General features: G+C 41.8%; 1 protein-coding gene across 6 annotated transcripts in view; it reads left to right on the top strand.

Moving 5' to 3' along the window:
* LOC137786301 (meiosis inhibitor protein 1) overlaps positions 1–14,507 on the top strand; it is a 48,677-nt gene that overhangs the window by 20,494 nt on the left and 13,676 nt on the right. For 4 of the 6 annotated variants that reach the window (XR_011077573.1, XM_068578080.1, XM_068578079.1 and 1 more), the window contains 8 exons: positions 2,018–2,078; positions 2,705–2,802; positions 6,363–6,543; positions 7,694–7,844; positions 9,028–9,189; positions 10,061–10,183; positions 10,395–10,584; positions 13,578–13,694. Coding sequence is in view for 5 of the 6 variants with exons in the window: in XM_068578080.1 (XP_068434181.1) it covers positions 2,018–2,078; positions 2,705–2,802; positions 6,363–6,543; positions 7,694–7,844; positions 9,028–9,189; positions 10,061–10,183; positions 10,395–10,584; positions 13,578–13,694 (1,083 nt within the window). In the remaining variant the exon portion in view is untranslated. The remainder of the gene's footprint in view (positions 1–2,017; positions 2,079–2,704; positions 2,803–6,362; positions 6,544–7,693; positions 7,845–9,027; positions 9,190–10,060; positions 10,184–10,394; positions 10,585–13,577; positions 13,695–14,507) is intronic. The other 2 variants (XM_068578082.1, XM_068578083.1) reach the window with 2 other exon arrangements.

Below are 14,507 nucleotides of genomic sequence, written 5' to 3'. Positions count from 1 at the left end.
GTCACTGAACACTTTGTAATCTGAAGTCAACGTCACACAAATGTCCCATGATTGTATTTAATTTGTATCACACATTCTGGCAGCAAATTGACATGTTGCCAGGTTGAGTGAGGCAATCCTGATGTTTGTATCTCCCATCTCATGCTTGTTCTATCTAAAATAGACAAATCTCTCCCTGTATCTGTAAATTCAGATTATATATATATTGTGTGTGAGAACAAAGTATATGAACTCATTGCTTACTAGCTGCAACAGAACTAATTTAATATTGACTAAAGATAAATGCAATACTGACAACAGAGAAATATAATTTTGGTTCATGAGTTTTCTTTTCATGCAGTCCTATAGAGTAATATGAAAAGATCTTGTCTTCATAAAAATATATATTTGGTATAATCAAGGTCAAATTTGAAGGTAATTTTTTTCCCCTGAACACTGAATTAAGTAAATACTGAATTTGGAGTGATGGACAGCGTTTCTCTTTCAATGTCTTTATCTGATGGTTGTCAGTGAGGATCTGAAAATGCAAAGATAGATTTCTGCTAATCTACGAGAAGAAGATTTATGATATCAGGATCTGAACGGCTGGTACAGAGTGAGCCCACAGCTCATGTTTTTAAATTAGCTCCACCTTTTATGTCTTGTTACTGCTGGCGACATACCGCTGTAAAAGTGGAGGCGGTGGAATAAAAACATACTCCTGAACATATCTGCTGCTTTAATGCAGATTTGCAAATAAAGTACCTTAAAAAATAATAATAATGCATTTAGTTTAAAGCATTTAATGTCTAACTTAATTAAATATGCTGAAGCCATTATACTATTATCAGATTCCAGCTAATCATACAAAGAGCAAAACAATAATAAGCTTTATTTAAGTAATATTTCATTAACACATCACAGATTTTGTTCTCCTCTTAAACATATATATTTTTTAGTTTTTGTCAGGTGATGTTCATAAAACTAAGAGCAGTATTTTTTTGCAGTTGAAAGAAACAAAGCGTTGTGATCGACATAATCATTTACAAAATTGACAACATGTTTTTTTATCCCACAAAATATTCAGCTTCAATCCATATTTGTCGCAGCCTTTCAAAAACCGAAAACAGTTTGCACACAAAGGGAGGCCACACCTAAACGCGGCGGTCCAACAGCGTCAACAATAACGTTAATTTAACCAAAAAATAAACAAAAAGTCGACTTTCCATCAGTTGAAAAACTCAATAGCAGCTTTTAATATAAAAGCCCAACTAATAGTTGATTCTGCTCTCATCAAAGATGGGACTAATTACCTGACTGTTAACTGGGTGGAATTTCATATCACTGTAGGGCAAAAACTAAGCAATCTGTCCAAAGCTGGCATTCAACACGATGAGCCTCAATTATTGACAGGAAACGCGTCGCCTCGGGCATCATTTCGAGCCGGCGTGAGGCATTGAACTGAAACGTTAGCTTTATATTTACGCTCAGAGCAGTTAACAAAGCAGAGCGGAAATGTTGTGCTGATATGCTGAGCAGTACCTTGGCACTGGTCCACGAGAGAGTGAGTTAGGAGCTTTATGAAATAAAATGTTCCCTGTGATAAGTGAGGGGTACTCTCTCTCCCACTGCACCACTGACACAGCCAAGACATTAAGTACAGCTTTACGATATCGCTTTTTCCCCCAACTAGAATTAAAACAGGACCGCTGTCTCATTACCTCCAGCTTGGCCAAATGATGAGCTCTCCCCCCTGATCCCTCAGAGGTTTTTTTAATATTATAGTGTGTGTGTGGGTGTAGCTTTAAAACCAAAGTTAAATTAAAATGTCAGCGTTTGGGACGACGTCATGAACTGAGGCAGAATCATGTGGAGGATTGCTGGCACAATATTGACAGTTGTCTCTCTACTGTTAAAACGACTTTTGTTTTGAAAAGTGTTGTATAAATAGTGTTTTTATTACCATGCTTCTTTCTCCCTGTCCTCATTTCTTACTGTCTCATCCGTTATTCTGCTCGACACCTCCTCTTCCCTCCAGCGTCCTCTGGTTTCTACAGGCTGCCTCTGGAACACAAAGGACTGCTCTGTGCGGGAAACAGGTAACGTGTAACAGGACAACCTGAGGACACACAGACACACTCACATCACTACACACCAATTTAAAGGTGTGTGTGTGTTAAGCCATGGTGGCTCATAAAGCCGAGTTCTTATTATCATTCCCTGTTGGTGCACATTGAACTATGAGACAGATAATTCGACTGAGGCATCCGTCATTTTTTAGTCACTCTGTCTCCTTTTTTCCAATAAGCCAGTCCTCTCAGCAGTGCGTCAGTCTCAGAGCAACAGATCTGCGGCTTCAAAGCCTGCTGTGTGTGTGTGTGTGTGTGTTTAGATTGCGTATGTAAGCATATGGACCTTTGTGTGTATGCCACTGTGGTCATAAACGTGACTCTCGAGGCTCTGAGCTGTAATGAAACTGAACCATGCTGTTGCCTGTGTTTCATATTTGAAAAGACTAAGTCGAGGTACATCGTATCCTGTGTCTCACAGTTCACTCTTCACGGTTTTGACGTGTGGTAGATTTAGTGCTCAGTTTATCCCAGGTGCGCTCACTCTTCCATTATTGCTGCCGTTGTTCTGCTCTCTTCCAACTGTTTGTTTTTTTCTTTGTATTTTTGTGTATTTTCTTTGATTCTGTGTTTTTCCCTCTTTCCAATCCTTACAGGCACCCGTACCTTAATACGTCTTGCTGTGGTTTTCTTCAGAAACTCAGTACGTGTCTGCTTCATCAGTCCGACCCTGATTCTGTCTCCTGTCTGCATGGTATGCGCGCACACACACACACACACACACACACACACACACACACACACACACACACACACACACACACACACATAGAGCGACATAAAGTGCCAGTTCGACCCTGTTCCTGTTTACAAGCAATGTTGTCTGCGGCCGGTCGTCAGAGACTGTTGAAGACGTTTTTGTGTTGTGTTGAAGATGTTTTTGTTGTGTAAAGGTCAGGTGTGGTCAGTTGTCCAAATCGTTTATTTTCTTTCAGTTTCATCTTAAATTTTATCGTCTGATAAAAAGTTTCAATCTAAGTGAACTCCTATAAAAACCTGCAGAAACACTTTTACTTGACCGTTTCAAATGGATGACATCGTTGTTTTTTAGAGTCTTACGAGGATGTTTTAACTGGTTGTGAAACACAACACTGATGCCAACCTGCCTACATGAGCAGGTGATGGTAAATATTCTTAAAGCCTCTCATCGGGTCAGATTCTCTGTGACGTCGTACAAAAAGATTCACGGTGTGCAGGTTCTGCTCCACGGGGCAGACTGCCAGACCTTGCTGCAAAAAAAGAAATGACAGTAAGAGGTGATGTCAGGATGCTGTTTACGACACGATGGAGATTTGTGTCCTGAAGTAACATCTCAGCTGACTTTAAAGTATTTTTCTCTAAATTTGTCACCGGCTCTATCACTTCAATGGACCAAAATGATATTCAACAAACTAAATCAAGCGAACTATGCGGCATTTATTTATCAAACCAAACAAAATTGAGAGTTTAAGGAAAACGTTTTCAAATGACGCTCCAGTTTAAGTCCAGTTTCTCTGTGTTGCATGCTCGTTCGCTCTCTCTTCTCCCCCCTTCTCTCTCTCTCTCTCTCTCTCTCTCTCTCTTTCTCTCTCTCTCTCTCTCTCTCTCTCTCTCTCTTGCCTGCTCATACTCACTCCCCCCTTATTTCCCTCCCCCTCGCCCCCCCCCCACCCTCTCTCTCTCCCTCTCTCTCTCTCTCTCTCTCTCTCTCTCTTTCTCTCTCTCTCTCTCTCTCTTGCCTGCTCATACTCACTCCCTCCATATACCCCCCTCCCCCCTCTCTCTCTTTCTCTCTCTCTGTCTCTCTCTCTCTCTGTCTCTCTCTATATCTATCTCTCTGTTGACTTTTTTTACAATTAGTTTTTTTTAATAATTACTCATTTAATTAAGCCTCACACATTGAAGGCCAGAAACATGTTGTGTAGACACTAAAGATGAGCTCAGACGTGTTTACTGTAAACATGTGGAAGCTGTGAAACGGCCGTTGATTGAACACTGAACAGTGTTTGCTTGCCGGCTCTTAGTTGCTGTTGATTAGTCTCTTAAATGCCGATGCCGTTTGTGACCACACGGATAACACCTCCAATTACAGGGGCATTGCCTCTGATTATGTTCGACTGAAGTAAATTATATTAGGAAAAGGTAACTTGAGATGAAGTGAAGCTGTAAGTGAGGAAAAACAAAAGCTAAACTCCAGTGCTGTGCCCCTTCTGCTCCCTTTTACCGTAACATCCCCTAAAATTAAATATAAGTTTTATTGGAAACTGCCGTTATACCTCAGAGACACGATGTGACATTGAGACCTGAGTTGAGTCAAATATTTCTTTGAGGTAATGAGATGTAAGAGTTGTTTGAGCAAGTGTGTGTGTGTGTGTGTGTGTGTGTGTGTGTGTGTGTGTGTGTGTGTGTGTGTGTGTGTGTGTGTGTGTGTGTGTGTGTGTGTTAGTATGCGTGCCGTGTGTGTATTTGTTTGCGCTTGTGGCTTTGAATAATGGCTTCTGCGGAGCGAGACTCCTGTTTGTTCCTTTTCATCACCCTTATCTGTTTGTTTCATTTTCAGCTTCTCATTTTTCTTATTAAACAGATTGGATTTTTTTTTTGCCGTTTCTCCTCGCCATCTTGTTCTGTACACCTTCTCCTTCAGAGTTCGGATTGTGTGTTTTGTTGATTGAATAACTGTGATGTTTCCGACTTAATTGTGATTTGTTTTGTGTCTCATTTCTACTTTTGCACATGTGTCTGACAATTGTATAATTGCTCAAATCTTTCTTCTCTGTTCTCTTATTTTTTTCTGTTGATCAAAACCTGAGTGGGCGGCGACATCTCACTGCAGCCCGCTTTGTTGGACCGTTTGTTGTCTTTCTTCAACCTGCTGTTTCCCTTCTCATCCTCTTCATCTGCCTGTCATTTGCTGTGTTCCTCCGTCTCCTCCAGTCCTCCCTTTTGAGACACTGGCCTATCCTTCTCTCCCCGGTTCCCTGGAAGTGACGGCTTCATTGGAGCCTGATGACCCTTTTCCTCATATTTTCTGTGCTTTCTAAACAATGACATTTACTTCGTGCTCTTTCTTCACAGTGGTCCCTCCCGACCACATTGCTCTCTGTCTGGGTCTGCAGCCTTGTCTGCTTTCGGTTCCTGTTCATATTTATTTCTCCTTCTCTTTCTGTATTTCTTCAAACCCCCATTCCCTTCTTCACTTTGTTTTCCTCTCTGGCTGATTGGTAGTCTCTCTCCCAGCAGACCTCTCCGTGGCTTTACAGCCTCTGTGTGGTCATGCATTAGTGACCTCTATCCCTGTCTGACATCTCCCTTTTTGTCATTCTCTTCTTTGCTCTGCCCCGGCGCTCTTGCAATTCCATCATATACTGCACGTTGTATTTTTCCTTCCTCACTCCTCAATTAAAGGTTAAAATTACCTTTTTTTCCTCCTCCAGACCTTTAAGAGGCTGCATTGCATTTCTATTTTTTCTCTGTTATGTTTCAATGGTCCTGTTTTCCGTTTCCTCGTCTCTTTCTGCATGGTTCTCTTTCTCCTCTTTATATGCTGCATCTCATTTTCCTCTCTCTCTCTCTCCAGCTCCCTAAAGACCACCCAGAGATGGAGGCAATGTCTCGGTGCAGATAGTCATACTCTTATAGCTGTTTCAGAAAATAAATCTAAATTCCCTGCTGGATATTACACTCCCTTTTGTCTCTTCTGTCTTTTCCCTGTCTTGCCATTTCATGCAGTATTGTTTATTTACAGGTATCATTTTATTTTCAAACCTCCTGTCCCAGTCTTTCAGTCGTCCATTCGATGAAGAGGTGCAAAGCTCTCCTCAACGTTAACTCACAATAGCCCTCCTGTCTTTTGCCATCATGCACTTTTCCCTTGCAGTTGCACTGTTCCTCTTCACACCACACCCCACTCCAGTCTTCCTATCCTTTAGGGACCTCATTTATGGAAATTAACATTCTTTACTTTGCTATATTACATGATGTAGCTTTTCAAAAAATGTTGTAAGCGTGAAATCCGAGTAATTTATTCAGAAACAGCTCCGGCTTGTTGTAGTCGTAAACACAAGATGGGTAAGTAATGATCCTTTGTAAATGAGGCCTCAGGGCTTCTGATGTGTTTTTACTCTGTTCCATCTATCTCTTTCACTCATCCATATCCTTTACTATTTCCTCTCTTGTGTGTCTCTCTCTCTATCGTTCTCCTGTTTTTGTTTCAAGCATTAACTATTAATCCTTTATCCTTTCTGTTTCTCTTTTTTTGCCTTGCTCATCCCCCAGATGTTGAGGAGGTGGAGAATCTTCTGCAATACAACCTTCCCTCTCTGTGTTGTCATCTGTCAAACTGGCCGTCTCTGCTGTGTGAATCACCGGGCCTCCAGCTGTGTGAATACAAAGGACCCAGGGCCACCCAGTACTGTCTGGTGATAATATTACACCTCGCCCTGCAGCAGGGAGACAGGTAATGCAGCGCCTACACACGATCTGCACCTCCCACAGGAACACACATGACAGCATAAAGCAAAAGGAAACAGAAACTCAAATCCGTCTGGGGATTCATAATTCATAAAAAAATGAAAAAGGAGAGAGCATTTGATTTTTCAAACATTCTGCCTATTAGAAAGTAAATCTATGTTCAATTTAAAACTGAGTGCCAAATGGAGTTGAAATGGAAAGAACCAAAAAATAATCCAGCATCAGTGAAAAAGCATATTGGTATTACAAATTGTAAGACTAGTGCGGCTGTAGAGTGTTTGTGTTCGATGGGAGCGCGTAGTTCAGTGTTCAGAGAATCAATATAAAGAGTACATGTCACTAAACCTCTGTTCTTCATGCCAGTGCTCTCGCCTTGTCTGGAGGTGCTTTCAGGAATATTTGAAGCATTAAGTAATCTTAAAAATGGTGTTAATGTGTTTCATTTCATTGATTGAAGTCCACGTTTATTAACTGGAGAATTTCTTTACAAAGCACCACTTTGCTGAAAAGCAGGCGTTGTGAGCTCCATCACAGTTTTTGAAGAGTCGAAGGACCAGACGATGTCGCGTGTCTTTTATCAGCTCTGTGAGGAAAACAGCAGGGTTTGCATGTAACGCTCTCCGTGTCCCAGCGGCACGACCACAGCCCACCGAGGGCGTTCTTAAGTACATATTTTATGACCTTAGAGATTCGTCGCCCTCTTTGGAAAGTTTAATCTGTTCTTCTGTGGAGCCTCAGCTGTGCATTAGCCCCCCAGGGAAAAAGGGGGATGAAAGCCTCTCCCCACCACTGTGTGGTCTCATCTAGATTAATGGGAGCTGTGGCCAGAGATTTACATAGCGTGGGAGGCCTGAGTGTGTACTCAGGGAGAGGATCTTTGTCTGTGTGCGTATTTCTGTGTGAGAAGGAGAGATACCAAGTTTGGGACATCAGCGCAGCCCTGGAGCACGTTGTCTGCTTTCCACACAGAGCTTGTGTGTTTGTCCACTCGATTACCCTCACACTGACCGTGTCTGCTGAGGTGTGTTTGACATTCAAGCATGTGTGCGTCTGTGTGTTTGTATACATCCAAATGTAAATGTTTATCCACATATACTTGTTACTGTCCTCATTATTGCGCCTGTGTGTTCATCCAGACTCCTCCCAGACCAGACGGTGTTCTCCAGTGTGACGTGGCTGTTGCATTCAGTGGAGGCGCAGGGCAGCTGTGCCCTTCCTCGCGCCGCGCTCCGCTCTGCCCTCTACCTGCTGGCAAGGACGCAGGACAAGAGCCCCGACCTCGACGGGGTAGCTATGATTGGTTTGCTCGCTGCACAGAAATCGAAATACACTCTGTCACTTACAAAAGTATAGTAGATACACAGTATCCAGGTATAGTTAAAGAAAGGTTTACATTGTTTTTGAGGCTTTTCAGTACATGTCCAGACCTGGGAGAACATTTCAGTATATCTTTTTTTAATAATAGAATATTAAAAACTTTGGCGGAGAGTCATCTGCCTCAGTTTTACATTATTCTGTTTAATTTCCTGTCCAGTGAGTCCTAACAAGTGAAATCCCCGAGACGTATTTGGCGAGAGAGGTTTAATACAAGCAAAGCTACATGAAGGTGTCAGGATTTCATCGAGATGAAGGTGTTCAATGTGATGTTTTTTTCTATGCACAGAGAAGGAGAACAGCGTGTACTGGAGCTCGAGTTCTGCACGGTTTAATATGGAAAGCGTGAATATGAAGGACACGCTTTATCCAGAATCAAAGCTTGACAGCTCATATTCATCTTTTGATGCAAAGTCCATATTCTGCTGTACGTGATTCAGCAGCAACTCAAATTAATTACAAATGCCACAGGACAAATTACGTTTTTGACATAAATTACATAATTCTTAATAGCAGTGTGCAAAATACTTGATTTAAGCCCTGAAAGCCTCAACAGCAAAGCTTTTGGGAATGTCTCTAGAATATAAAAATAATTATAATAATGTGTCACTTGCAATTGTCACTAAAATGTATATTAAAAGCTAAATCTACGATGTCCAGCTGCATTCATTATTCAAATTAAAAACACATATTTGTGGACCTCAGCCGACCCCATTTGGACAAATTTCATCCATTGTCATTGGTGATAACCTGGATTAAAGCAGGACGTTGAAGAGACAGAGCTTGTGTGTGGGTGGGTGTGTGTGTGTGTGTGTGTGTGTGTGTGTGTGTGTGTGTGTGTGTGTGTGTGTGTGTGTGTGTGTTCAGCATAATACTGGAACACTAAGTACGTGTATAAGCACTAGATTGCAGGAGACTTCCTGCTGTGACTGAGGGCTCCACCTCAGTGGGGTTTTAAAAGCAGTCTCACATTTTGGTTTTAGAAATATTTGATTTAATTCTTTTTTGAAAGTGCAAACTTTAAACTTGTGTTAGTATGCTCATCACAAAGAAAGTGCTGTAGCTTATTCAATCTTTCTTTACCAACCCACTCAAGGCTTCTTTGAACTGCATCAGCAAGGCACTCTCCTCCCGCCAGAACTTCCCCTCCCTCTACATTCACCATCCTGCACTCCTCCACTTCATCTGGCGATATCCAGATCTAGCAGACAAATATGGGCCCGTGGTCCTGGAACTGTGGCTGACCAAGCAGACCGTGGTAAGGGGACAAGTGTTTCTCAGACTCACAAGTAATCTGACCCGCCACATGGTTTGTTACACATTTGTGAAGCGCTGATTGGAAACAGTTTAGAAAAGGAAAAGGCACTTTTTTTTTTTTAAATATACATAGCAGGTGATTTAATGAACCTTCTCAGTCAAATTCATACCAAAGTGAGTCGGGAAAGAACAAAAACATCCTCTACTTTTTAGAAAAACCTTTCTTTAAATTAAGAAATACTCTCCACTTCAACTGCTCTCGAAAGTTACTTTGGTGACTGTCAGGCGAAATAATCGGTCATAATCTGTGTTCACGTTCACTTTTCTCATTGGAGTCAACAGACTCACGTGACCCATGTGACACAGAAACAGGAAACTGACTCAGTGTACCGTGTTTCCCTATTTAAAGCTAGGTTGAGTAATGCATTTTATAATAAGTTTTAGTTATTTGTGTATACATTCTCTTTATATCCCAACAGAAATCAATAAATCAAATGCTCTGCATGTGCATTCATCGTACGTCACCAGAGTCCACCACAAGCTGCTAGCTTGACAGCTGTTATCACTAACAATAGCAGACATTTTTGTTTTATGTTCATTGTGATAATTTTGGGGGATCTGCTGAGGAGGGAGGCCTGAAGGGACGAGCTGCCTGTGTTTGCCAACGACAACATTGGCTGTGTTTTTTTGGTTGGCCAATTTAAAAAACAGTGCTTAATCTTGTTTCTCACAATTTTACCCTTCCAAGCTCGAATTTCACTTCAACAGAGTAACTGTTAGAGTTGCATTATATTATGTGTTTTTTAAATTCCCTTTGAACTCTCACGAATAAGCATTAATGAGAACTGGTTGGATTTCATCACTCGGTACAGAAGGCCATGCAGCAGAAGGGAGAAAGCCATGCAGACGAAAGACAGGATCAGGAGCCAGACACGGAAACTATGGAGCTGCGGACTCTGATTGAGAAGTACCCAGCTGTCATATTGACCCTCCTGGTGAGAGTATTCAAGTTCGCCACGATAAAGTGAAGATACTTTTTAAATGCTGCTGTATGTGTAGAAATCTAAAGCGGTAATAGGACGTGGGTCTCATAGTTTGTGGAAAACACCTATTTGCCTCTATTCAGTCCTCTTCACCGTTCAGACAACACTGGTACACAAAGATATCCTCATGTGTCTGTCTGACTGTCTGTCTGTGTGACGACAGGACATGGTCTGCACCAGAGAGGCCACACTGGCAGCGCGAGCCCAGGAAGTGATGGAAGTTTTTATTCGTGGTCAAAGAGACTTTGAGGCTGACTTGTGTGCCAATCTTAGACCAGCCCTGCTGCAGGCATTACAGAGGCTCAGCGTGGAGAACATGGGCCATGGGCTTGGACAGGGACCCACTGAACAGGGTAAGATACATAAACAGACAGAATACATATATATTAAGAGAGAGAGAGAGAGAGAGAGAGAGAGAGAGAGAGAGAGAGAGAGAGAGAGAGAGAGAGAGAGAGAGAGAGAGAGAGAGAAACCTATTGCATCCCCAGAGAAAATGTACTTTGTTTGAAGTAAAAACATTTGCAGAGCCACAGCTCAAGTTCATTGGAATGAATGAGATGAGATTTTCCATCATAGAAGATACTAGAAATAATGATACACTGTAGTGTGACAATATACACATTTGTATGAGGTGCCAAGTTTTGCTGCCTGATAGATTTTAGAGTTTGGACCTCTTGCTTGCCCGTAAGTACTAGACACATTGCTGGCAGGTGAAAAAAAGAGGCTGAAGAGACTGGAAGAACCTTTTGTATGTCTCCACACTCCCCAGTAGAAATGCTGGCAATAAATATAACAAGAGTGACAGTAGGATTGGAAATTGCCACTGGAACAGTATTGAAATTAAATTTTTTGGTGGAATCCAAAATTGAACTGCCGTCAATAGATAACTATCGTTTTTTGGCTGTTGAGTGAAGCAAATCTAGCAGCCGCTTGCACATTTTACCAGCATTTGGCTGGTGGCTGCTTGTATTTCCAATAGAAGACCTAAAGCATGTATATTGCATTACGAACATTTGTTGAAAATGGTATTTAATGTGCTGAAATGAGAATGTGTTAGTTTCACGCTTTCAACTTCTCATTTTATACGTTTTTTTAATCCTCCAATCATCATGTAAAAATTGATTAATGCTCAACTCCACAAACTTCATCTGAGTAAACCAACAAATGATACATGGAAATTAAATAATAATATGAAATAACAATTGCCAGACACAGCAATAAAACATCTATAGAACCATGTGCATGGATTAATAGGTCCATTGGGCCCAATTTTATTTTGCAACATAATGGAGAGCTCTTAGTTTAATTATTTCCACATGTTGTATCATTTAAAAGAATAATTATATTGATTTATGTTTGTTGGGTCTTTCTCAATGCCAACAGTTTCTTTCTGATGGCGCTAACAACTGTTCAAGTTGCAATTAATTAATGAAGACATTATTAAAGGTGGGCTCACGCTGGTCACAAAAACGTACAGTAGCTGTTCACCGTCTTACTTGATCTCACTGTTCAGACACAACAGAGTTCATGTTGGATTGAACTCGTAGTTGAGCTACAGGACAGTTCAATAATCACAAAGTAAAAATGCTTTCACGTCCCGTAGCACTACTGACTGCCGTAGCACTACGGGTCGTTTATACGGAGCAAATGTGGCATGTGCTGAGGTTATTTATTTGAGCCGTTTTGCCAGGAAAACTTGGTTTAACCTAAGTTTAATCACAAAGTCTCTCTTAGAACTTGGTTGTTTTTAAATTGGATTGAAATGGAAAACGGGCCCCAGAACACCTGTCGCTTCTGATTAATGTTGGAAGTGAAGAAACATTAATCTTCCGTTTAGACCAATCCTCCCAGCATCCTTTGTCAGTACAGACTGTGGGAAATTAGATACTTGTTTGTCTAGCTGACTCCCCTGCATGAAAGTGCACGTTATTGATTTAGTTTGAACAGACGGTGGTATCTGTTTGCAGGAAGTTGCTATCATATACTGCGTTTGTAATATTGTATATAATTGAGAAGAAAACAGTGTCCAGCTTTGTTTTAATAGTATTAAACTTCAGTATTCAGATTGTATAAACGAAGCAGGGGAAATGCACATTTTGCAAGACATTGTGTTTTGTTGGTAATGTGCAGTATTTGTTAGATTGTGTCATAAAAGAAACAGTGTACATGTTTACGGTCTGTTTCCATGTTTACGGTCTGCCGCAGCGTCTGTGGCATCGTCAAACATCAGACAAAACTCTTGTAAAAGGAGATCACAATAATTAGTTTTTTCTGAATCATACGTTTGACAACAGTTTAGTGAAATGATGTCATGACATCACAATACAAGCTACCCTGAATGTCAATGATTGTTACATACTAATAGGGAGATGTGGTAAAACTTGTAAAATTAAACCTTCTAAAAAGTATATTTAAAATGCTTTCTTGTCCAAATGAGGTCAGGTTTCAACGCTCCTGATGGGGTTCAATTCCCAGACATGCTGTGCAATCCATTCATGCATTTCTGTTGCTTTTGGTCGAGGTGTCTGCCAGATGGTGTTATTATGTCTGCATACTTGACCAGGTTAATGAGCACAGCTGAAGGGCACGACACCAGGGTGCCAGCTGGGGATTCAGAAACTGTTGCTGTGGTTAGCCTCTGCCTGCTTTCTGCTCATCACAGGCCCGCAGGGGATTACAGGCCGTTATCCGTGCATGCGCTCCAGTCCAGCCCACTGTAATTTGCATTAATATATACTTTAGACGAGCCCCTAATGCAGCAGCATTCCAAGGGGAGACATTTTAATGTGATGCTCTACGGTGTGAAAGAAATGCCTGATGTTCCTGCAGCCTACTTCCCGTTAGAGTACTCCTGTTCTCTGTCTCCTTTCCACGGCGTCGCCCTTCTTCACGTTCTGGCTCTTGTTTCGCTCAGTTCGTACTCCCTCCACCCGTTCTGGATTCAGACCCAGAATATTGCTTTTTAAAATGTGAATGCTATTTTGTAATTTTTCTGGGAAAGACGTGCTTACTTGTTCTCGACTCTTCTCGATGCTACACCTCGTTCGTAGACCAGAAGTTCAAAGTCCACAAGTCGCCTGCAAGATTCTCTTTTGTCAGCGTCAGTTTTAATGTCCTCTGTTGACTCAACTGGAAACTCAAGTTTCAGTCATCACTCCCTCACACGCACACAAACACACAGTTGACTCTCTTCATTCACCTCACTGTCCCTTTTTAAGTTCGCCTTCTCTCTCCCTCGCAGCACTCTCACATACGTTTTACTTTCATGTACATGTAATCAGTGTCTGTCTCTCTTTGATCACCTTCACGTTTGTGCTTACAGGCGTTACTTTCTCTCTTTGTTTAGCAGTGAACTCACTCCCTCTGGTGCTGAAGCTGCTTTGTGCCATGCAGGCCAGTGACTTGCCTTCATCTTCCACTTACAGTAAGATGGACGGAGTGCACTTCAAGCTGCTCTATCACGGTGAGGTTAAAAGGTGCTGCTGGCTTGTCGCACTGAGGGAAACTCCCCACGGACCTCATCTGTGCGCAAACACATTGTTTACATGTACGGCACGCACCCTATGTTTGAGGCAGAAGATGTTTGCTACGTCACAGCCAGATGTTGTCTGTCACGCAAAGGCACTCAGTAACAACACACGCAATGCATTTAGTTCTCTGCTGTCGTGAACACAGACTTTTTAAACACCCTTCAGTGTCTTCCCCACGCGCACAGGCACTTAACTGCTACGTTACAGACACACAGTCATCTAGTAACAGCACGAAGACACAGCTCTCCATTCAACACGTCTGTTATGCTGCCGAGTTCATCTCACCTCACTCCACATTCACCTATACACTTTTCTAAGCGGAGGCATCGCTCATTCTTTATTTAATACCCTCATCAACACGGGAGTACTTGCTGCTGATCTGCAAATGAAAATGCTGTTCAGAATTTACGAGACATTTCGTCTGGCAATTTATAACTCTCAGCGTATTATGATTAGAATCACATCTGCGTTTCTTTTTGCCTTGGTGTCAACACGGCCTGATCCCTCTGTGACTTTGTGTTTGGACTGCATTAGTGGAACTCATTTTGTGTGGGTAGTTACATTTTCCAGCTTCATATTTGCACTGGCAGATCAGATTAATTCTGTCCTTACAGACCGGCAGGAGACGTGACGTGACAGGCAGCGCATGTTTGTCGTTTTTGTGTCATATCAGGCATCAGTGTCTCTCGTCTTTTTGAGAGCACCGCGGATCAAATACCAAGTGAGGCATCAGACTTGAATGTTTG

This window comes from Clinocottus analis, unplaced genomic scaffold (assembly GCF_023055335.1).
Source record: "Clinocottus analis isolate CAN_PGR_092001 unplaced genomic scaffold, fCliAna1.0.p SCAF_16, whole genome shotgun sequence".
NCBI classification, from domain to species: domain Eukaryota; kingdom Metazoa; phylum Chordata; class Actinopteri; order Perciformes; family Cottidae; genus Clinocottus; species Clinocottus analis.
Note: the sequence above shows the minus strand (reverse complement) of the source record. Positions and strands in the feature narration are given on the sequence as shown.